Here is a 25,271-nt window from a genome sequence, read left to right as displayed (position 1 = left end):
AGCTGGTCTTCGTCTGCTTCTGTCAGTCAGAAATTAGAAGACGTCATAGCTAGAAACCCAGACTTAGATCTGTTTAGGGACTATGCTGAAAAAATTTCGGAAGGAACAGATGTGGACGGTATTTTAATGTACAACTTCACTCCGCTCACTTCAGTGGAAGTAGAAAGGTCTTTTTCCATCTATAAGTGGATATTAAACTCAAGAAGAAGTGCGTTGAAAATTGAAAATCTAGAAAAAATTATAGTTCTTTATTACAATAACCAATAACAAAGAAAAATTTGAATAAATAAATAATACTTACTCGTTTTGTACATAATGCACTGTCATTTTTGTTTAATTATTATTCATGAATTCTTTTTAATATTTCATCTTGAGGCATATCTATATTAACATCTACACTTGACATTAATGACGTAAAAATGGCTCACTCTGTCCGAGGTCTGATAATAAGTGATTAAAAAATGCAGAATTATTGTTTATTCGAATGATTATTCCGATAAAATTAATTTGAATAATGTCCATCTCTCTTCTGATTTCACCTTGTATAGTGTGGAATCATAAATATAATTTTAATTGTTTGCGCGAATTAATAAAAAAATGTAGAAATTCAAGATGACAGCCGTTTTCTACAATTTCCACAATGGATTGACAAGGGCCTTTTGGGTTCTCAGATATCAATTTTCATTATAGTAAAAAGTCAGAAAAGAGAAATTAAAGATATGGTCTATTTTTATTTTTATTTTGACTAAGTATGCACAATTAAGAGGTCTTTGGGATTCTCAGATATTCATTTTTATCATGATCAGTCCAGTAGTAAAGAAATCGGTGACCCCCGAATTGCATTAAAGGACCTTCCGCACCCAATCGGACCATAGACCTACTAATGTTTGATATGTATGCCCCTGAAAACGCCAAGTTTTCTGCTTACCTGCCACCATCGATTAGACAACGGTTCACTGTATAGAGCTCTACTTCCCAACGATTACTTCCTTGCAAACGAGTGGACCAGTATAACAAGACCCCTCAACAAATTGCTTTTGGATCTCCTCGCTCCATGACCCCTTGATCGAATCTGCCCATGTTAGAACTTAAACATATATGCCCTTCAACTACGCGTTTAACTAATTTAAATTAAATTAGAACCAATTTACTTAGGTTATCGCGGAACAACCTAAATTGAAAATCAAAAAACTTCGAAATGCCGGGGTGTGCCCCTTTTCAGCTGTGATCCTACTCAAATCTCAGAACTTTACGCGCTTGTTCGATTATTGGGCGATTATGTTTCTACTTACACGCTCATGTGATTAAAGCTAGATCGTACATATGATGGATACATACTATAAGAATAAGATTAATTCTATAAAGTATCTGCATGTTTGTCGAAATAAATTCTGTTTTATTACCCGCGACGCAAAAAGAGGGGAGCTATATGTTTGACGCCAATGTCTGTCTGTTTGTCTGTGGCATCGTAACTCTCAAACGGATGGGCCGATTTCGATGCAGCTTTTTATTTCAAAATGTATTTTTTCAGTTTATGTTTAATGCACTAAAAGATATTTACTAATTCCTAAATTAAAGTTTGTGAAGTCAAATCTTGAGCGTTGTGAGCGTTGAAATCACGAGAGTTAAACAAACTTTGTTACCGAGTGAAGCACAAAAACTTTCACCATTGGTGCGGCGAGAAAAAATACTAACAGTAATTCGTACATTAAAAATCAAATGAAATGTATTCAATATTTATCATTCAAAATCACCACTTAAAAGTCATTTCTGCCAGCCAACATGAAATGCCACTCAAAATTTGCATCAAATTGCTTTGCCACTCTTGTGGATACAATGCATCTTTCTCATCAGTTTTTGATTCATGAAGAGAGCCTTTAGGTAGTGAAAATGTACAAATTAGTAACTCAATAAATGTACTAAAATATAAAGTAGCATCTTCATTTATAAAACAGCATGCTTGCCATAGCATCGATACTAAGATTCGCTTGACAGATGCTTATGAATGACGAGTGAATATAGACCTTATGCTTTATTAAAACATGCAAATATACGAAATACATTGTTTACAACCAGGTACCGTAATCAAAATCGACGGAACATAGTCTCTGCATCGCAGCCAAGCCCCTCGCTCTTTCATCAGCGGCTTGTTTCATTTTCCTCATCTCCGCCTCCTCATCGCACGTAACGTAAGCGTTATAATAGTTAACATTGACATTTACTTCCTCAAAAATTTCATCAGTCTTTTCGTCAAGGGGTCGGGTAGTCCGTTAGCGCCAGTCGTCACAAAAGCTGACGGCCGGAGCGGAGTGGTGGTCTCGCTGAGGGACGAAGCACGCGCAGGCTGGCGGACCAGGGGAAGACAGCGCTGAGCCAGGGCCAAGGGAGCCCCCGCATGAAAGGCGCGCCCGGTCGCGGATGTTCTGAATAGAGCGGTTTGGGTTCCACCAAGGTTCTATTGAGTCTTCGGACTGCGAGGGCCTGTCAAGGCCTGGTTCTGTAAGAAAATGAAAAGTCAACATCTATTGAAAGAAAAAGGTTTTTCCAAACTAAGTAAGAAGGTATACAAGGAAAAATTACTTTCACACAGTAAGTTATCTCTACCTACAGCATAGATATAAGAAGTAAGGAGATTTATAACGAAGCATAATTTCAACGAGTCTCGCTGTCTCCAACTGTCCCCCACCACATCATTAAAGGCGTGGCCAGACAACCAACTCACGCGCTGTGATTGGCCAAACCGCGCGGTGTAGGAGCTTAGAGCGGCGGCACTAAAGTGAGGACAATTCGATAGAGCTATCGATATTTTACATGTTCTGAACATGACCTTAAAGTTTTGATATTTTTGTTTTAAGTAATAATTGCCATAGACTTAATTTATATTCCTTTAAATTTTTAACCTTATTTACGAGCTAAGAATTTTAAGGTACGTGTAAGGTATATTAGTTGATCCATAAGTTCTCTCACAGGTTTTTACTGATAAAATGTAATATAAAGGTTTTAATTAAAAAAACATGTATCATGATGCTTAACTAATCAAATTGGTTTAGATTTTAGTCATTATTTGATGTAATGTTTGTTTAAATTGTTTACTTTGGGATTGTCGTTAGACGCGAGCGCTTCATTAATAGTTTCAGTTTATTATAGCATATTTCGTCACCAATTGAAAGCAATTCCAGCATGTTACATAGAGTTATGAAGAACTGCGAAAGCAAGTTATAGTAAATGATATTGTAAGTATAATGCACCATTAAATGCACCATTAAATGAAGCGCTGGTGGCCTAGCGGTAAGAGCGTGCGACTTGCAATCCGGAGGTCGCGGGTTCAAACCCCGGCTCGTACCAATGAGTTTTTCGGAACTTATGTACGAAATATCATTTGATATTTACCAGTCGCTTTTCGGCGAAGGAAAACATCGTGAGGAAACCGGACTAATCCCAACAAGGCCTAGTTGACCCTCTGGGTTGGAAGGGCAGATGGCAGTCGCTTTCGTAAAAACTAGTGCCTACGCCAAATCTTGGGATTAGTTGTCAAGCGGACCCCAGGCTCCCATGAGCCGTGGCAAAATGCCGGGACAACGCGAGGAAGAAGAAGATAATGCACCATTAAATAAGCTTTTAAATCATATGTACGAATAATAAGGAAAGAGTGATCATAATTATCAGTAAAAATCTTTCTGATAGAACTTTTGGATCGACTAAGTATACAATATACTATTATTTTAAACATATTTATATTCTATCGTTATATAAATGAGGCGAAGTGTAACTGGAAACATTTTTCTTGAAAATGATCCGAACAAATAACACTTTTCTCGCTCGTAATCCAGTTAGGGCCCTCTACCTGTAGCATCTATCCATTTTTCTTTAATACTGGGATTTTTCGGGAAACTGAAAAAAATTGCAATCATGAACATATTTGATTATACCTAGTGCAGTTATTCGAATCGTTGCTAAGAACCGGAATAAAATATACTTATAGGTATAAACTATAATGTTCTAAATAAATTGTACTTAATTAAATCAGTTTATTTTTTGGCTTACCTATTCGATTTTTAATCCAAATTAATAAGTACGAGTATTAAATTAAACATTAGGTGCATATAAAATAATTGTAAAATTTTACTTGAATAATAATTACTTTCATACACACTATATCCAAACATTTTTATCGATAACGCTCAAAGATCAATTATATGCACGAGCACCACTCTACTTCGCGGCGTCAATGAAGGGAGCGGTTGGCGGTCGTACCAAGAAACAATAATGCCCCTGTGAATATCGTTAGCGGTTTAATGCATTGCGCCGTTGCTAAGAACACTACAAATAGTTTTCCATGCCAAAGCGTCAATATAGGATGCATAAACAAATTGCCACGCGTTTGTATGACAACATGGTCTGACTCAGACAAATCATATGTCACTGGATTTATTTGTTAAAATGTGTGGTTTTATTGACTAATACGTGAAAAAAAATGTACTCACATGTGGTATGTAACTCCATGATCCTTATAGTTTTTGAATACACTCCTATTTCGACACAAAATAACGCTATGAGTCGGCATTTCAATAAAATTGACGCGCACATTGTTCAATGACAGCTAATTTGCTACTGTCTCATTGCAGGCCGGTATGGCCACGATGTGGCCATGTCGCGGCGACACGCGCCACGCCTCCGTCAGCCATCTAGTACTTTCTATGATCTGAGAACTACATACTACTACACCGAACTCAAAGTTCACGTAACTAATTAAATACTACTACTGATTGCTCAGACTGACACAGACAACTTAGTTGACTGTAGGTCTCAGATCATAGAAAGTACTAGATGGCTGACAGAGGCGTGGCGCGTGTCGCCGCGACATGGCCACATCGTGGCCATACCGGCCCGCAATGAGACAGTAGCAAATTAGCTGTCATTGAACAATGTGCGCGTCAATTTTATTGAAATGCCGACTCATAGCGTTATTTTGTGTCGAAATAGGAGTGTATTCAAAAACTATAAGGATCATGGAGTTACATACCACATGTGAGTACATTTTTTTTCACGTATTAGTCAATAAAACCACACATTTTAACAAATAAATCCAGTGACATATGATTTGTCTGAGTCAGACCATGTTGTCATACAAACGCGTGGCAATTTGTCTATGCATCCTATATTGACGCTTTGGCATGGAAAACTATTTGTAGTGTTCTTAGCAACGGCGCAATGCATTAAACCGCTAACGATATTCACAGGGGCATTATTGTTTCTTGGTACGACCGCCAACCGCTCCCTTCATTGACGCCGCGAAGTAGAGTGGTGCTCGTGCATATAATTGATCTTTGAGCGTTATCGATAAAAATGTTTGGATATAGTGTGTATGAAAGTAATTATTATTCAAGTAAAATTTTACAATTATTTTATATGCACCTAATGTTTAATTTAATACTCGTACTTATTAATTTGGATTAAAAATCGAATAGGTAAGCCAAAAAATAAACTGATTTAATTAAGTACAATTTATTTAGAACATTATAGTTTATACCTATAAGTATATTTTATTCCGGTTCTTAGCAACGATTCGAATAACTGCACTAGGTATAATCAAATATGTTCATGATTGCAATTTTTTTCAGTTTCCCGAAAAATCCCAGTATTAAAGAAAAATGGATAGATGCTACAGGTAGAGGGCCCTAACTGGATTACGAGCGAGAAAAGTGTTATTTGTTCGGATCATTTTCAAGAAAAATGTTTCCAGTTACACTTCGCCTCATTTATATAACGATAGAATATAAATATGTTTAAAATAATAGTATATTGTATACTTAGTCGATCCAAAAGTTCTATCAGAAAGATTTTTACTGATAATTATGATCACTCTTTCCTTATTATTCGTACATATGATTTAAAAGCTTATTTAATGGTGCATTATCTTCTTCTTCCTCGCGTTGTCCCGGCATTTTGCCACGGCTCATGGGAGCCTGGGGTCCGCTTGACAACTAATCCCAAGATTTGGCGTAGGCACTAGTTTTTACGAAAGCGACTGCCATCTGCCCTTCCAACCCAGAGGGTCAACTAGGCCTTGTTGGGATTAGTCCGGTTTCCTCACGATGTTTTCCTTCGCCGAAAAGCGACTGGTAAATATCAAATGATATTTCGTACATAAGTTCCGAAAAACTCATTGGTACGAGCCGGGGTTTGAACCCGCGACCTCCGGATTGCAAGTCGCACGCTCTTACCGCTAGGCCACCAGCGCTTCATTTAATGGTGCATTTAATGGTGCATTATACTTACAATATCATTTACTATAACTTGCTTTCGCAGTTCTTCATAACTAATATATGCTATAATAAACTGAAACTATTAATGAAGCGCTCGCGTCTAACGACAATCCCAAAGTAAACAATTTAAAAAAAAAAAAATAATAATGACTAAAATTTAAACCAATTTGATTAGTTAAGCATCATGATACATGTTTTTTTAATTAAAACCTTTATATTACATTTTATCAGTAAAAACCTGTGAGAGAACTTATGGATCAACTAATATACCTTACACGTACCTTAAAATTCTTAGCTCGTAAATAAGGTTAAAAATTTAAAGGAATATAAATTAAGTCTATGGCAATTATTACTTAAAACAAAAATGTCAAAACTTTAAGGTCATGTTCAGAACATGTAAAATATCGATAGCTCTATCGAATTGTCCTCACTCTAGTGCCGCCGCTCTAGGCTCCTACACCGCGCGGTTTGGCCAATCACAGCGCGTGAGTTGGTTGTCTGGCCACGCCTTTAATGATGTGGTGGGGGACAGTTGGAGACAGCGAGACTCGTTGAAATTATGCTTCGTTATAAATCTCCTTACTCCTTATATCTATGATGTAGTTAGGTAACTTTTGAGTTCGGTGACGCCGTTGTCTAAGATTCGATGTTTGAAAGTTTTGAAACTCAAATTCTAGTAGGCATCATTGCCTGCTTGCTAGAGAGTGTACTTAGTATTAAGGTTTTATTTTGTATATACATATGTCGGCGGCCGATCGTAAGATAAGGCAGATCATGAAATTCCAAGACATATCGTAAAACGTGAAAATCTTTGCCTCGTTCTCTGAGTCGACGCCTATATAGACAGCTTGCCCTTCAGGAATGTGAAGCAACCTAATGAACCTATCCTACCTACTCGGTATTTATTGGTTTAATGTAACTACCGTCAAAATCGATCTACCTGAAACTATACTAAACATTAAGGAGCTAAGTAATGGCACTTTCTAGCTAGATGTACGTCATGCCTATTGCTTATTTGCGTATCTTGATAAACAACTTTGTCTTTGCCAGCGGAAGCCAAAAAAAGAGTTCACTCTAAAAAGAACAAACGTAAAAATGAAATTGTTGGCCCTAACGAGAATCGCTACGGTTGAGTTACGTAATGAATCTTGAAATAAAATAATAAACACTGGAAACTTTTGATCCGAAATGTAATGTCCTTAACTAAATAAATAAGACAGGCTTTCTGTCTTAATAAGTTCTGGTTCGGAAACCTGATTGGCATTTTACTTACGTCAATATTGGAATTAAATCATTTTGAAGGTTGTCTGGGAATTTAAAAATGACGGTAAAGACAGTGGTTTGCTACTGTGGATAAGATTATTTATCAAAATACACACGTCGGTGCTAATCACAAAGTCATACATTTAGTCGTCATATTAAAATCACGTAAACATGGCGTAGTAATATTTTATCTACACAAATATCTATGATGCTTTCATAATCCTCATAATCAGAGATCGGCGGGGGTGAGCTGTTTTCAGTTTTTGCATAACATAGACATGGTTTGTCATTTAATGGTAATTGCCCCATGTGTAATTAATAATTATAAACTAATTAAATTATTTTATTTGGGCTGCCTTCACGTCACGTCGCAATCAAAACATACGGAATGTGATTAATCTATTTTGCACAGCTTTCTGCCTAAGTGAGAAAAAGTTTCATATAGTATTAAAGCAAGCTTCCTTAGATAATATAATTATTATTGTATATCCATTTCACTCCACTCACCTCAGTGGATGTAGAAAGATCTTTTTCTATATACAAATAAAGCTCAAATAAAACTGAAGGAAAAACAAATTAAAAACTGAAAATATAGAAAAACTTATAGTTATTTATTACTATAGCACAGAAAATTAAATGTACAATAAATAAATAAAATTGGCTTTATAAAATAAATGACTATGACTATGACTATGACTATAAAACATCTTAGCACTCGTTTTGTAATGAATTTTAATTTTAGTTTAATCATTTCAGTCTTATCATCTTTTAATATTTATACAAGGTGCCCGTGAGCATTGCGAGAAATTTTAACTAAGCATTCCTGGTAATATTTAGAAACTAAAATGTCATATAAAATTTTCTGGATTGGCCTAATCTAGGCCTTAGTTTCAGAGATATTTAAATGTTTTTCGAAATCATTATTTCGCCATAAGTCGGTACAAAACACATTTTTGACTGCGGTATTGCCACTTTGAGGTCTAGTCTGGACATACCTATTGATTGACATCGAAAAAGTAAAAAAATGCATTCGAGAGGCTACCCCCAAATAAAAAAAAAACTTTTTAGTTAAGTTTAGGTTATGCGTTTATCAATAAAAATTACGTTTTATGTACAGGAGTGTTCAAAAAAAGGGAAAAAGAAAACAAAAGATTTTTTTTTGTCCAATTTCACAAAAAGTCATATAACATTTTTCGCTTCACGGGCACCTTGTATATGGATACTTCATATCCATATTAACATTTACAAGACACAGCTACATGACATTAATGACGTAAAATCAGCTCACCCCCGCCGATCTCTGCTCATAATAATGGCTAACGCTAAAATAAACTGTTTTGTTACAACAAATTGATTATCTGTGAAAATGTTATTATTGCGTAATTAATATATAAATATAATATCGAAATCGATTTTTAATTACATTTTAATTTAGAACATCTTTGAGGAAAAAAAATAGTTGACTTCTATTCTAATATCAGTCGAGATTACGTTTTATTCGAAATGAAAAGTCAATTGCAAACAACTTTGACAAATCTCGTATGTTAGTTGGTTGGTTGGTTGGTTAGCATGGTTACCATTTTACCGCCATTTTACCATAAAGTAATACGTACAGTTTATCTTTTAATTAGTTTGTATGTATAAAATTAATTTGATTTTTGTTTTTAAACTAACTATAGGAAAACCGCCGTATAGAATTTAAAAAAATCCGCAAGTTTCGCCAGAGAGCAATGATGCTGATTAATGATGATGCCTCAATGCTGGCTGTAACATGCAATTACCAGTTAGTGAATACATTATAGAGAGTTTATAATATGTGTATAGATAAAATAGTGTATGTAACTGTACATAATTAGGTATTCATTCAAACACTCGTGTGGTCTTTTTAACAGTCGTATTTTAATGCCTTTCATTATGTAGTATAAGTATAAACTAATTATTATATGTACTTACTTACAAAGATGTTAGAGACATGGATAATTTAGAATTCGTTTTTTAGGGTTCCGTAGTCAACTAAGAAGAAGAAGAAGAAGTTTCGCTATTTCGGTCTGTCTGTCTGTCTGTCCATTTGTCCGTCCATGGCTTTGCTCCGTGATTCTTAGTGCTAGAATATATCAGTTACGCTGACAAAGTCGTAATATGAAAAAAACTCAAACCCGGTTTGAAATATAGGTAGCTATCAGTACCCCTAGTGTAAATAAATTCGATTTCCAAACGTGACGTACGCGTTTGCGTTTAGTCTCATTTTGTATTGGATTTCGAAAGAGCGCGCCAAGCGGGACGTTTTGGAACCTCAAAATCCTATACAAAATGAGACTTAACGCAAACGCGTTCGTCACGTTATGATGTCGATCAAAGTTACACTAGGGGTACTGTTTATTTCAGTTTCAGACTGAATTGGTTTTTAAGAGCGTGAAAGTTTTTAGAATGTTCGCCACGCGCGGAAGCGGGTGGGGGGCAAGGTGGATAAATTAACAGCTTTTTAGCCTATCTCTGATAGAGTTTTTATTTTATTTTTGACGGTATAAGATTCGTAAAACCTTCACGTGTACCTATTGCTTTAAGTAGGTATATTATTTTCTTAAGAAAAAGTTTATAAATTAGTTTTGTATTGAAAATTACTGAAAAAATATACTATTTGGAATCTTCTAGGCGTTTAACGAAAGTGATAATGATTAATACCTGTATGTTAGTGGCGTCGGCCGTAAAAAAACATGGCGAATTTATCAATGAATTTATTCATAATTTCTCCATGCAATTTCGCAGTTTAGACCGACTTAAGACTGTCGACGAATTTACGAGTAGGTACTTACGTTTTAAACGTATCTTTTATTCTGAAAAACGCAATTCTACAAATATTATAAACGTGAAGTTTCGTGAGCTTATTCTGTGCGCACGTTGTTTGTTTTTCTTTATCCATGAAATAAAATTCTGAATTTGCCACGGGTAGCTTTAAACTGGGAATACACCTCAGGCTATTTATTATATCTGAATATTCTGAATGTAAATTACGCTCCCTTTGTAAATATTTCAACCGAGTCTGTATTCATTATTCAAGTATTTTTTAGACCAAGCGAACGGCAGCAAACTTCCGTTTAACTTCGGACCCATATACATAGTTGGAAGACTTGGAAACCGTGCATTTCGAAGTTTTTACCGACTTCAAAATTTCTTAAGTAAGATGTTCTCAATTTGGTTATGTTTTTAATTTTTTGTACCCAGTACTTCAGAATTCAGTAATTACTCAAACGATTTCGAATTTTACAGATTGGTCCCTTGGTTCTGATGATGGCATCCATGCGGAATCGCGGGAACTCCTCAAATATTATAAGCACACCTATAGTGATTTTTGGATTGACAAAAAAGTGACATTTGAAAGGCTACGAAGACTGCTTACCACCGACGTAGTATAAAAAAATTGAACTGCTGATGAAGACCAGAAAGGAACACCTCAACGACACGTACTCGTATTTTATGTTTGGCGATATGTCATCTTCGTAAAGTTGTTCAGCAAGTTAGGTTTTTAAGCAACCTTTTTGTTAAAATAAATGATGGATTCCAAGTGAAATTGAGGGAACTTCTCAAATTTCAATAGCATACTTATAGCATTTTTAAAAATCTAAACAGTGCTATTTGGTGAAATGGAACTGCCCATTAGTACCAGAATGGAACTCCTCCACGACAAGTATTTTACGTCTCGGGGCTTGTTTTAATTGTTATGCATTATAGTTATAAATAATTTAAATAGCATATCAAACTGTACTGTGAAGATGGTTTTTAGGGTTCCGTACCCAAAGGGTCAAACGGGACCCTATTACTGAGACTCCGCTGTCCGTCCGTCCGTCCGTCTGTCACCAGGCTTTATCTCATGAACCGTGATAGTTAGCCAGTTGAAATTTCTACAGATTATGTATTTCTGTTGCCACTATAACAACAAATAATAAAAACAGAAAGTAATTTACGAGATAATTTAATCTATAAATTATGTTTGTTGTGATAAAACCTCTTTGAACTAACATTTGAAACCTAAGAGTTGTTTAAAAAAATGTATTACGCGACTAAATTAAAAAGGCTCCGTTTCCATGCATATTATTAGCAATCAGATACCTTCTTAACTCAGTCGGATAATAATTATAATGAAAAAGCACGAGTGTTATAATATACTGAAAAAGCACGCGTGTTTAATATCTAATATCTAGGATTATAAGCCGAAAATCGGTGGAATAAAAACGTCTTATTGAGCAAGTGTGTTGAAAAATTCTTTGTGTCTTATGACATCCGTACCGAGCCCATTTCACTCTCTTTATAGAACAAATATCGACCTGGAAATTTAAGTCGTATATTTAAAAACAAAAGAGTAGAACATTATTTGGTAAATATTCGCCAGCGTATTATTTCACTGAACATTTTTGGAGGAAATTTATTAAATTACTATAACAAATAGGTATATAAAATCATAATTTAAATCAACACAATATTCATTTTAGAAATAACCTTCGTCCATGAATATATTAAATCGAATACAAATACAAATCGAGATAGGCTGTCAGTTATTATAATGTACATAGCTTCAGATGTCAAAACGAGGCATATTCCCCGAGAGAATGACCGCAATATCGGGATCCCGTATTTTAATGGCTTTTCCCAACAACTCACTATTTTTAGAAATTTACGAAATGCGCTGTAAAAATCCTTTATATCTATGAAAATAGTTACGTGCGGTCGCATCAAGAAGCCCACTACACGTTAGTCGCCTCTAACTAGCCAAGTAAAAATAAATATTTGACGATGAATATTTCTGCAAATGAAGCATGGCAAGTGGCATGAATTAGTTATTTACGATACAAATGCAGAAAATAGGAAATTCGCAACGAGTTGCGAATTACCTATTCGCACGTGTATCGTACAACGTTTTGCAGTACATATGGCTCTTTAAAGTTTCGACATCTGCAAGCAGACTCTCCTTTACGCACGCATGCGGGAAAGTAGCACCATGTGCACTGTAAAATTATTTATTTCTTCAACTATGTATAGATAGACGGATATGCATTAGGAAATGAGCAAGGATCATGTATTTAAATTTAACTATGAATGGACTTTATTAGTGTAAAAAGTAATAGCTCATACATTTTTTATCTAATTTTGTTTTAGGATAGGCTGACTAGATTTTTTTCATTATTTTAAACAATATTTTGAGTTGTTTATTTGATGATCGCTGTACCAGTAAATAAACAAATTAGCAAATGCTGGTACATTTTACTAATAACTAATAAAATATATAAAATGAATCCAGTCAACTTTTTTGTTTTGTCAAAACAATACGTTATGCGTACCTATTCTATATATTTCTTTGCCGCATGTTGTACCGCTTAATAGAATGAACATGTAGAGTTTTACTGTTATTAAATTAAATGCGGTTAAACTAAAAATCCATTGCAGTCATACTTAAGTGGCTGGTGACTGTGATGAGCGTACGAGCCTTATAAACTATCTATCAAACATGAAATGATTACCAACCTAGAGTGCGAAACCAAATCTTTACAACAAGCGACATTAAATACTTAATTTTCCATTGTCCCTAAAGCAATTAGGACATAATTGGCGTTACAATTAACCTTTTAATACCCATTTTTGATAAATCTCTGACATTTTAAATATTCCTCATTCCATACCGGTATCCCGGGATAGATGAAGAAACTTTCGGTAAGAAGCGCTGGCTGGACGTCGTGACAGCGGACATGGAAGAAAACAATCTCACATCTAAGGATGCCGAAGACCGGGCAAAGTGGAGAAGATTAAGTAGGAAAGCGGACCCTGGCGCTACGCCCGGAAAACGCTAGGCTGAAGAAGAAGAAGAGTACCGGTATTCTGAGAAGTTTCGTATTTGGGAGCCCTAATAGCAACCCTTAATTATATTACACAGACTCGCCTCTCAATAAATTTAGATTTATTACAAGTATTCAATCCAAGTGAACTTAGTACAAAAACCATTTTAAATACCTGAAATAAATTTACCTAGGTTCTCTAATGATGACAAATCGGCAGCTAAGTTTGTTTGCAGAATCAGCCCTGTCCCGACGGGAATGTAATTATTTTTAGGGTTCTGTAGCCGAAGGGTAAAAAAGGGAATATCTCAAGAAAATTAACCCGAATATGGGCAATCAGAGGAAATAATTCGTGTAGTTTTGTAAATTGTTACAATTATACCTGTTGGTGTTCAGATGAACATACTAAAAGTCCTCAAGGGAAGGAGTTGTATTGAGGGTGTAGGGGGGAAAGGGTAACCTAATTTGGAGGAAATTTTATGGTAAAACCGTTGTCCGAACTAATTTTAATGCTTTTTGTACAGATATCCAAGATATGTGCACAAATCTAAAACCCTCACCCTCAGCACAACTCCCACCCTCGAGGACTTTTAGTATGTTTATCTGGAGACCACCATGTATAACTAAACCAATTTACAAAACTACACGAATTATTTCTCCTAATTTTATTAATTTTCTTGAAAACTCTATAACTATTTATAGCCGAACCTAGCTAACCATTTAAGGAGCTTTTCCATAAAAAAATATTTAAATTATATAATTAAGAAGCGAACCTAATTTTGTGGTTTAATATAAAAACCTCAACTTCGGTGTACTCGTTACTGTATTGTAAATGTTTTAAAATCAATGTAACAACTAGGAACCGGTCAGTCATGATTTGTTATTAAGGAAAAAATATAAACATAAAAATTGTGTGGTGGTAAAAATCCTTCATGCTCGAGCCCGTCTCGCACTTGACCGATTTTTTAAACCTTGCGACAGTTGTGAAAAATTGATAAAGACGTCCTTTACTAAAGTCCAGACGTCTAAACCTGTAAAGATCTGCCTCGCTGGTCCGAACACACAAACTTGCCATAAAACATCTGAATTAAAATTTTGAATCCCGTGAATATACAACGTGTCTACTCTCTGGACATTGACTGAGATCCTGAGTAGAGTTCCTTCTTAGGAATGTTCTAATATGGTAAATTATTTGATAAGATAAATATTAAAAAAAAAATTAATGTTCAATTAATCCCACCAAAAACATTCTGTAAAAAACTAGCCAAGTCTCGATGGAGTTGCTTGCTGCTCTAAAAAGTAATGAAATCTAGACAAAGTCGTGCCAAGTCTAAGGTTCCTTACTGCGATTTCTTTATTATTATAGTTAATGTTGTGTGACTTGGCCGTTGAAGGGTACACAAGAGTACAAAACCAGGTGCTCCATGACACCACTGCACCAATCTGTCGCCAGAACCGCTACCCATTGACGATGGAAAATTGCCAGCTTCATGTTATCATAATAATGTATTGTCATCCAATTTACATATGTATGCAAAACTTCAGCTCAATCGAAGATCGGGAAGCTGGTCAAACCTAGCTTCCGAGATTTGTCCCACACTAACATACATACACATAGTAGTTAAAACTAAATGTTAAAATTATGCGAGCCTCCTCGAGAACCTCTTGTGACTAACATCCTGTAACTTTCCTGTCTATGGAAACCTGTAATTGGCTTCTCTGATATATATTTATGTTTACCTAGTTTTAGTTTACTTAAGCTGTTGGTTTTCCGAATAAAATAAAATAAAATAACTGCTACTTATTCTCTCATATAAAGATAATAATAAAACAATAATTCAGCCTATATACGTCCCACTGCTGAGCACAGGCCTCTTCTCATGCGGGCCTCTCATTCTCTCATATAGGTTGCATTATTATTTTTATTTCTCGACACACAAACTGAAACCTACACCTGCAGACCTACGAATATAACTATGTAGAATTAAATCAACCGGGATATAAACCGTGATAAATAATAATAAAAAGTCTTTATTGTGCACTACTAGAGAAAAGTTCATATTACAAACAAAGACAGGACTTAAATGAGTAGGTAACAAGAGACAAACTTATCGCTATAAAGATCAATTCGATTTAAGTCTAGTGAAACTAACCGTGAATAATTCAAAACTGTTACAACTATGTAGTACGGACACAGACTTTATTTAGGGTTAAAGCTAATTTCGTTGTAAATACTAACGGTATGAAATGTCCGATGTAAAGTAATACCTTAATGGCTCAATAATTAAAGTCCGTGACTGTACCTATTCTTAGAAAGATTTTGTATTTATTTTACTTACGATATCGGAATAGAGAGTTTTTTCTTCTCTCATGGTCCTCTCCGACCAGCCACCATGTTTTCATGTCGCCCTTACCCTAAAACAAGTTATTTGAATAAGTTATTTGAAAATAAATCGCTATCGTAAAACGAATTAATACAGTAAATTTTCATTTAAGACACGTCAATTTGGCTTAGGACGGAAGTACCATTACATTTTACTATTTCTTAAAGATCTAAACTTGCAATTTTAAAATATAATATTTTTTATACCTAGAAATTTTGTGCCGATATTTTTTTCCTCTAAATCCTTATGTTCAATTTGATACATTTATTGGATTCGGCACCTTTTATAAAAGTGTTACGTCTGCTAAAATCGCAAACTTTGTGACTCCATTTCAAGGACGCTAGAGATTTAACAATAACATACCTAATATTGCAAACCTTTGGGAGATGATATATTTGTGACTTTAGCCCACGAATTGCCTAAAATTGCACTAGAAGAAAGCCATCATTTTTTATGGGCTGAAGTAAAAATATTCGGGGCCCCTTTACGAGTTGCAATAAATTGTAAATGACAGCTTGATATGTTTACGATTACCTTTTATTATGTGCTGTTTGCGTCAGTTAATCCGTCATTCAGTGACTTTTTTAATGGTACCTAATATTTTATGCAATACTTTGATATTCACAATGCCCTTCTCCTTAAAATGGTATCCGTCCGGTATACTACAGTACTCGTAGGTTTCCGTTTCTCTGTTGATTGAATTCTCTGTCGATCCCGTTTGTCTATATTTTTTTAACCGTAGAACAGTATCTTTCTTACATCCTTGCCTTAATGTTTTCAAAATACCCCTCTATTTAAACTGGTACCTGCTGTGTTGCTCGTTATAGTAGGTTTACGTCTTTCGCGTCTTACTTTTATCTTCCTCCCTCCGCATTTTACATTTCCTTTTAAATTATACTTATCTTCAACCCTTACCCTGGTACCCTCTGTGCTGTCGTAGAGTCGGACCAAGCTAAGTTGGCAGCGATTTTGATAACACAAATTGGGGAAGTGTTATTTTGAACGTCAAACTTCCATGTAATTATTATGTTATTGAACACTTTCATAGTCTGTGCTATCAAAATCGCTGCTAACTAAGCTTGGTCCTACTCTAACAGTTTATACGCGTCGTTGTTGGCATGAATCGCTGTTGCTTCGGTTAGCCTACATTTTTTAATGGTACCTATCTTCGACTTTTACCTTGATATTGACAATCCCCCTCTCCTTGAAATGGTACCCGCCATGCTGCCGCAGCAGCTTGTACGTGTCGTTGCTGACGTGGATCCTCTGAGGTTCCCCGCTGGATTCCATGCGTGCTGCAGTGTTGACCGTGTCCCCGAACAGGCAGTAACGAGGCATTTTAACACCCACAACGCCCGCGGCGCACTGCCCACTGTGTATACCTGTGGAAATATACATACGTTAGATGTTGAGGCTGTTCTGTTCTTTGTCTGACCTTGTGTAAGTAACAAATTTAAGTAACGAGCTTTATTTGATGTTCATTAGCACATTATAAAATAAACTATCTTTATCTTTAAATGATACGCGCGCTATGGTGATGCATTATTGGATAGGTACCTACACTGTAAAAACAAACGAATATATACATACATTAACAAATTAACAACGTCAAAAAAACCAGACAAGTGCGAGTTGGAATCTCGTTCTAAGGGTTCCGTGTATCATGAAATTTTTAATGTTTTTTTGGAAATGAAACGTGAGTGAAACGTCTTGAAAACCCGAAAGGGTCAGAGTCAGATCAAAAACCAGATGCACGACTAATATTAAGTGTTATGGCGCGGTGGCTTATATATTTACAACTATACTATACTATAGCTATATGCTAATATTTTATATCGATGTATAGGAAAAAAGCCATTACTTGGAATTGAATGTATGGCTGACAGAGATGGCGCTGATTTTTTAATGCGAGTAAGCTTACGAAATAGAAAAATAAAATATGTTTTTAAACTTGTGATGTTTCTGTCATACTGATTATCATTACTTTTGGATCACCCCTCGTAACGCGATTTTGTTTGCAAAAATTTGTTTTTAATTTTTTTAATTTACCCCCCAAATGAATTGTAATCTCTAATTTACCCCCCTATGTTTTAAATACATTTGTTGACGTTGTATGTCCGTCTCTTAGACACGAACTAAATTTTAACTTTATTGGTGACAGACGGCCAGACAGGCAGACAGACAGACGCACGAGTAATCCTATAAGGGTACTTTTTTTTCCTTTTGAGCTACGGAACTTGGGTGCTTTTAAAACTATATCAAAATAATAAGGTTTTTGAATTTGGAACTTTCATTTATTTCTTAACGATTTCAAAACTCGAATTGAATTTTGTACTTGTACAATACAAGTACGCGGGACCAAAACATCAACACTATTTAAGTTTTATTATATATACGTTCGTACAACGAAAAGGTACACCAGTAAATTTATTATTTAATACATTTAAACACAATGCATGGTAAAATCTACGTACAATACGTGACAAATGAAAGGTTAACAGGTAACATTAGAATATAAATTCTGCACTTTAAACAAAATGGTTCATTTACATTTTTGGCACGTGACCATAAAAATAATCTGAATTTCTTATTGTGTTAACATAAAGACTACTATTGTTAAAATTATTTTAAATCCTTCGTTGATATTCTCTGCAACCAATATACTATAAGTAGCCCATCCAATTATTAAATCAACAGTACCTTTCTTGGTGTCTTTCAGAACTTACGGCAATGAGTTTCACCGATAAAGTGGCAATAGTAACTGGTGCGAGCTCCGGGATCGGGGCTGCCGCAGCCATAGCATTGGCCAAAGAAGGTGCTAAGGTAGCTTTAGTGGCCAGAAACGAAGAAAGACTCGGCAAAGTATCCAAACAATGCGAAGAACTCGGTGCCAAACCTCTGATCATCATAGCGGACGTAAGTCAAGATGAAGAAGCAAAAACCATCGTGAAGAGGACAGTGGAACACTTTGGCAAGATAGACATTCTAATAAACAACGCTGGGATAGTTGGTATCTCATCTATGCTCGACGAAAGCATAATGCAGTATTACGACATGGTCATGAACACTAACGTACGTGCAACAGTTCTTTTGACAAGTCTAGCTGCTCCCCACTTGATCGAGACGAAAGGTAATATCATCAACATCTCAAGTATTGCCGGGTTGAAGGTTCCTGGGAAGAACTATATGTGTTACGCCGTATCTAAAGCTGCATTGGACCACTTTACACGCTGTACAGCTTTGGATTTTGCTCAGTTTGGGGTGAGGGTGAACAGCGTAAACCCAGGTCCGGTTAAGACTGACATAGTAGCAAACGCTGGTGCTCCTAACCCAGATAAATACTGGGAGAAGTTTAAGCAAGGAACAGCTTTGAAGAATATATCAGAACCTGAAGAAACTGCGGATCTGATTCTGTTTTTAGCCAGTGACAAGGCTAGGAGCATCACTGGTTCGTCATTTGTGACCGATAATGGTATGCTTTTGATGTGAATACGTTTTATCCTACCAACATTAGTGCACAATATAATCAAGTATATCTAAAACATCCCAATGTGGATCCAAAACCATACGGTATCTAATCAATTGTTATTTTGTTTATTTATGATTTTTCTTGTTACCATTTTATTGTTTTGATTTTGTTTAGTATGCTTAGTAGTAAGTTGTTTATTTATGCTCTGGAAAATAAAGATTAACTGTACAAAATAAGTTTTATTGATTATTATTAATTGATACCATATATATGATATTGAACCATAATAAATTAAATTATTCGAAGGACAATCGTAATGACCAAGCAATTAAACTTGCTCAACTTTTATTAGAAAACTTTGAAGTAACACTTTTTAGACACAAATAGTTATTTTCAAGTCATTTTAAACTTTGCGACATTTAAAACAAATTTTAAACGGGTAATTGTTTCATTAAAAGTTCATTAAACTATTTTAAAACAAGCTCTGTGGAGTTTCTGTGAAACATTGCGCAGAAAAAATTCTAAGTGAGATAAGGAAAATAAACAATGGGTTGCACTCCGGGAGTGCCGGCAGAAGTGAAAACTTGAATATTAACGTGTTGTGCATTTTTGATATTTTGGAATGGTTAGGGAATAATTTTGCACGAATTGGTTTAATTATCAGTATAAAAGTACTATCATTTATGAGGTAAAATACAATATTCATTTATTGCGCTATCGTACGCAAACGACAATTTTGACATTAAAAATTTAACACTTCAGAACTATTACAATTAATAACATTAAAAAGTTTACCTCTCAGAATAACTAACTTCCATCCATAATTTCAACGACTCTTACACCATCATCATTACTAGAACCATCATGGAGTTTTTCGATCAGGTCACGTGTCCGTCTTACGAATTTTCCATTTGACGAATCTGTCGGGCACGTGACCTGTCGCGAGTTTAACATTTTTTCCCCAACACTAAAAGTGCACAGCGCCGCTCTACAGAAGTTTTCACTTCAAAAATGTAAAACATCTACAAATTGTTTGAGTACCTACTTATGTCTCTGAATACTTTAATTATGGTACTTACCAATTCGTATATGAAGTCGGGCAGCTGGCATATTCCTCATTCGTATCTTAGGCACCGCATCCAGCACGTGAAGCGCGAGCGATGCTACCTCGGCAGCGTGTCGCGAGCATCGCTCCGGTACGCCCCCAACCACCATGTATGCGTCACCTATTGTCTCCACCTGAACAATTTACGACTTTCAATTAGAATAGAATACGTTTAAAAACAGAGATGTGGACAGAGTTTCTCCAAAAATAGACTCGAACAAATAATTTAGTCGACAAGGCCGTGATACGCAAGTTGCAATGCATTCTTGTCTACGTGATTGTAGTGCAAATACCCACTTATTGTTTACATATTATTATGTAAAAAACTTGCACTTGCGTATCACTGTCTTGTCGACTCAATTATTTATTGGAGTTTTTTTTACACATTGTGTTACATGTGAACTCTATTTAAGGGTTTATATACAAATTATATACTACATACATCATAATCCTTAAAGGACTGTAACGATCCGTGTCGCGTAGCGAGTTTATCAAGGTGAACGAGCGAATGGATAAAACCCGGCTAGTGCGGCGACCATGGATGCGAGTCAGAAATACGATTGACGTTGTAAAATGCTTGAAGAACCCACTCCCATTTCCGGATAACCAATTGTAGTTTTTACATTGAATTTTAACACTTTTTAATCAAGGACAAATGCCATAAAACATGTTATATTCACACAGAAACTATAGTATATTTGCAAGGGCAGACTCGAACCAAAACCTTGAAAGGTTAAAATTGCCTTGCAAAAAAAAAAAATATCACGAAAAAATCCTGCATACGAGAGTAGAATAATTTTAGCATAAAATAGCTAGTTATATAGCCGAGGGACTCGACGAGCAAAATTTAAGGCGGAAGTATGTTTTCAGAGTTATTAACATAAAAGATAAAACCCGCTCGAGGGCCATATCTCTATTTACAAAATTCGCGCGGCTCGCTGTTTCTTTTATTTCCTTCAAATTCCCCGGCTTTTCAATACTTTATTTATTACGAACTGTGACTTTGTGATTTGGCTTTTATGACAAAAAATAAGAGAATACGACTGGAAATAAGGAACAGGGCACGAAAGATAATCCACTATAGCGATACTCAAATAAAACTTGACTCTAAGAAAATTTTTGAGCTATGGCAAGCGCTTAATTATTAGGGCTGGGAATTTTGGGTGCGACTTTTGACAAGTCTTAGGGAGAGAACACATGCAATGTTTATCGATTATTACTTGTGTCTTTAATAATAATAATAATTCAGCCTATATACGTCCCACTGCTGGGCACAGGCCTCCTCTCATGCGAGGGCTCGGGCTATAGTCCCAACGCTAGCCCAATGCGGATTGAGGACTTTACTTACACCTTTGAATTTCTTTGCAGATGTATGCAGGTTTCCTCACGATGTTTTCCTTCACCGAAAAGCTGGTGGTAAATATCAAATGACATTTCGTACATAAGTTCCGAAAAACTCATTGGTACGAGCCAGGATTTCAACCCGCGACCTCCGGATTGAAAGTCGAACGTCATCTCCACTCGGCCACTACCGCTTTTTTATTAAATAATTCCTTAAATTTTATTATTATTATTTCACAATAGTTATAAAACATAGCAGTATTTTATACAAAGTCACTGCAAAACTACAAACGAATTTTAAAAGAAAACAAAATATTATGTAAGCAATAATATTATCATACATCGGCTGTTTTTAGCAGCTTACCGCACTAAAAATCCAACAAAAACATTCAAACTGTTGAAAGACGTAGATCAATCTTCTCGCAGAACCTCAACAATTCATCACGCACTTCTCTCCACCTGCCAGCAAATAAATCACACTCGAGGGCTGATGTTAAGAGTGCATTCAGGAGGGGCAAACGGTGAAAGAGGGGAATTTCTGCGTGATACGATTCGCGATATTAGTCCTTCAAGCAGACCAAGGTAACGGTAGCCAGAAATTAACTCTGGTTAGCGTACGGACACAGTAATTGCGCCACCTGTTCGGGATAGGCCGATTCACCTCGCAAGATATCACAGGCTGTAAAAAGGAGCTTTAAATTTCGTCTTACCTCCAAAGAGTTCAAGCGTAAAGAACCTAGTAAATATTTGGTTGGATATAAAAACGGACAATACCCGAAAGTTTTTTTAATATAAAAACCTGAGGAAAACTTTCTGCACCCTCTCGAGAAACAAAACGTAGGATACTTCATAAGGATTCCAAACAACTGCAGCTGCCCTAAGCTTGCTTTTGACTAGAGATGTGTAAAGAAGCTTTAAGGTACTCGAGTCCTGAAAATCCCTTACTATCCTAATAATAAACCCTAACCTCTTATAGCAGTTACGAGCTGACGATATCATTTGTTTATGGAAGTTGAGGTAGGAATGTTAAAATTGAATTGAATTTAATTAATGATTTTGGAAGCTAACTATTTTAATGACGACAGGGAAAAAATTAACTTTTCTTATCATCACAGATCGGACTATAGGCATAAATTTTCTGATAATAGGTACTCTTTTCAGCGGACTATGATCAAAAAGTTTGAAATATTGGTTTCAGTTGCTGTATTGAAATGATTAATTACGAAACCTTTTACTTACGAAAACCTTTATATTTTATAACCAGTTGATAAGTTAATTAGGCATTTGCTTGCAATTTTTTATCTGTTGCATCAAAGTACATGGTTCAAAGTGATGAGCTGTTATCTACCCGCTATCTGAACAATCACCTCTATCACACGGACATACCCATTTTTGCCCTTCCTATCGTAACGCGCGAGCTTTTAGACAATGTAGTACAATCGTTGTTTGAAAACGCGTGCAACTGTTGATACATACGACGTATCATTAAACATACTTTTACGTATCTGGCCAGTAATAGCCGATATATTATTGGTTCTTATTAATAACATGTTTGAAGTTGGTGTATATCCTCAGGTGTTGAAGAACACACGAGTGTGCCCCGTATTTAAGGGGAAACGTGATGCTGATGATGTCAACAACTATAGACCGATCGCAATTGTACCAACCATCTCAAAATTGGTGGAGTCAATAATTTCATCTAGTCTAATGGACTACTTAGAATCAAATAAGTTATTAACGAAAAACCAGTACGCTTACAGGAAAAAAGCGGCCAAGTGCGAGTCGGACTCGCCCATGAAGGGTTCCGTACCATTTATGACGTATTCAAAAAAACTACTTACTAGATCTCGTTCAAACCAATTTTCTGTGGAAGTTTGCATGGTAATGTATATCATATATTTTTTTAGACTTTTCATTCTGTTATTTTAGAAGTTATAGGGGGGGGGGGGACACATTTTTTCACTTTGGAAGTGTCTCTCGCGCAAACTATTCAGTTTAGAAAAAAATGATATTACAAACCTAAATATCATTTTTGAAGACCTATCCCTATACCCCACAAGTATGGGTTTGAAGAAAAAAAAATTTTTTTTTTTAAGTTTTATGACGTATTAAAAAAAACTACTTATTAGATCTCGTTCAAACCAATTTTCGGTGGAAGTTTGCATGGCAATGTATATCATATATTTTTTGTAGATTTTTCATTCTGTTATTTTAGAAGTTACGGGGGGGGGGGGGCACACACATTTTACCACTTTGGAAGTGTCTCTCGCGCAAACTATTCAGTTTAGAAAAAAATGATATTAGAAACCTCAATTTATCATAAGTATCAATATTTTTCATAAGTGGTTCAGAGATAACAATTTGAAATTAAATACGGAGAAAACAAGTATAGTCCAGTTTAAGAGTGATCGAAAAAATAAGGACATCCTAGAACTAGCCTTTGACGATGACACTCTAAGATCCGTGGAGGTTGTCAGGTTTCTAGGGGTCGAAATTGATTCTTTTCTTAATTGGAAACATGAATTGAACCAAATAGAAAACACAATTAGTTCTGCCTGCTTCGCTCTGAAAATTTTAAGAGATATGATCGGAATAGATCGATTGAAAACTGTCTATTATGCTTTAGTTGACTCGAAACTCAGATACAGCATTAAATTCTGGGGGGCAACGTATAGTTACAATATAAAAAGGGCTTTCATAATTCAAAAGCGGGCAATAAGAATAATGATGCGTATACCTCAGTGGGTTTCATGTAAAGACTACTTCGCCAAATTAGAAATTCTGACAGTACCATGCCTTTATATTATGATACTTTGTACGGACTTAGTAAAATCCCTGGCAAGTAGTGAAACTGTAGAGGCTCAGGCGATAAGACTGGCAACAAGGACCAAAAACCTGAACCGCCCCTTTACACCAAGGCTAAAAGTCACCGAATACTGTGCTCGGTACCAGGCTATCAAAGTTTTTAATATGCTACCCACAGAACTCAAAGCTGTTTCGAACCCATTCACATTTAAAAATAAATTGAGGTCATTTCTGCTAGCAAAATGTTTTTATTCAGTTGAAGAGTTTTTCCAATACAATAATGAATCTATTTAATTCTGACATGTGCGTTGTAAATTATTTAATGAATTAAGTTATATTTGTTTTTTTTATTTAAGTATTTGTTTTTGTATGAATTGACATGTTATCAAATATTTATTTAATTGTAATTACTACAAATTTTGAATTTTTAACTTATTATTTTATTTTGACATTATTTTATTTCATTTTTACATTTCACTTATGAATTAATTGTTTAATTTAATCATAGAAAATTTATTTATTAGCTGACATGTCCACTCACTACTTAGTTTAATTAAATTATAAGTATGTAATTAGTTCGTAAGTTTTCTAACACAATATATTATTGTTAAAGAAATAAATAAATGAAATGAATGAAATCATTTTTAATGACCTATCCATAGATACCCCACACGTATGGGTTTGATGAAAAAAGATTTTTTGAGTTTCAGTTCTAAGTATGGGGAACCCCCAAAATTTATTGATTTTTTTTCTGTTTTTGTGTAAAAATCTTAAGAGCCCTTAATCCTTGGAGCGTTCTCCGATTTCACGAAA

At 35.4% G+C, this 25,271-nt stretch overlaps 2 protein-coding genes across 2 annotated transcripts in view; one reads left to right on the top strand and one right to left on the bottom strand.

The window, feature by feature from the left end:
- The window catches only part of LOC133522294 (guanylate cyclase 32E-like), a 204,658-nt gene that overhangs the window by 43,193 nt on the left and 136,194 nt on the right, over positions 1-25,271 (bottom strand). Inside the window, exons 18-20 of the mRNA XM_061857577.1 lie at positions 20,287-20,446; positions 16,918-17,120; positions 15,694-15,769 (exon numbers count right to left, since the gene is read on the bottom strand). Of these exons, the coding sequence (XP_061713561.1) occupies positions 15,694-15,769; positions 16,918-17,120; positions 20,287-20,446 (439 nt within the window). The remainder of the gene's footprint in view (positions 1-15,693; positions 15,770-16,917; positions 17,121-20,286; positions 20,447-25,271) is intronic.
- On the top strand, positions 17,250-19,385 carry LOC133521714 (uncharacterized oxidoreductase TM_0325-like). Its single transcript, XM_061856777.1, has 2 exons — positions 17,250-18,239; positions 18,458-19,385. Exons 1-2 carry the CDS (start codon positions 18,191-18,193, stop codon positions 19,225-19,227), a joined length of 819 nt encoding a protein of 272 aa, XP_061712761.1. The 5' UTR covers positions 17,250-18,190; the 3' UTR covers positions 19,228-19,385.

Source organism: Cydia pomonella, chromosome 10 (genome assembly GCF_033807575.1).
Source record: "Cydia pomonella isolate Wapato2018A chromosome 10, ilCydPomo1, whole genome shotgun sequence".
NCBI classification, from domain to species: domain Eukaryota; kingdom Metazoa; phylum Arthropoda; class Insecta; order Lepidoptera; family Tortricidae; genus Cydia; species Cydia pomonella.
Note: the sequence above shows the minus strand (reverse complement) of the source record. Positions and strands in the feature narration are given on the sequence as shown.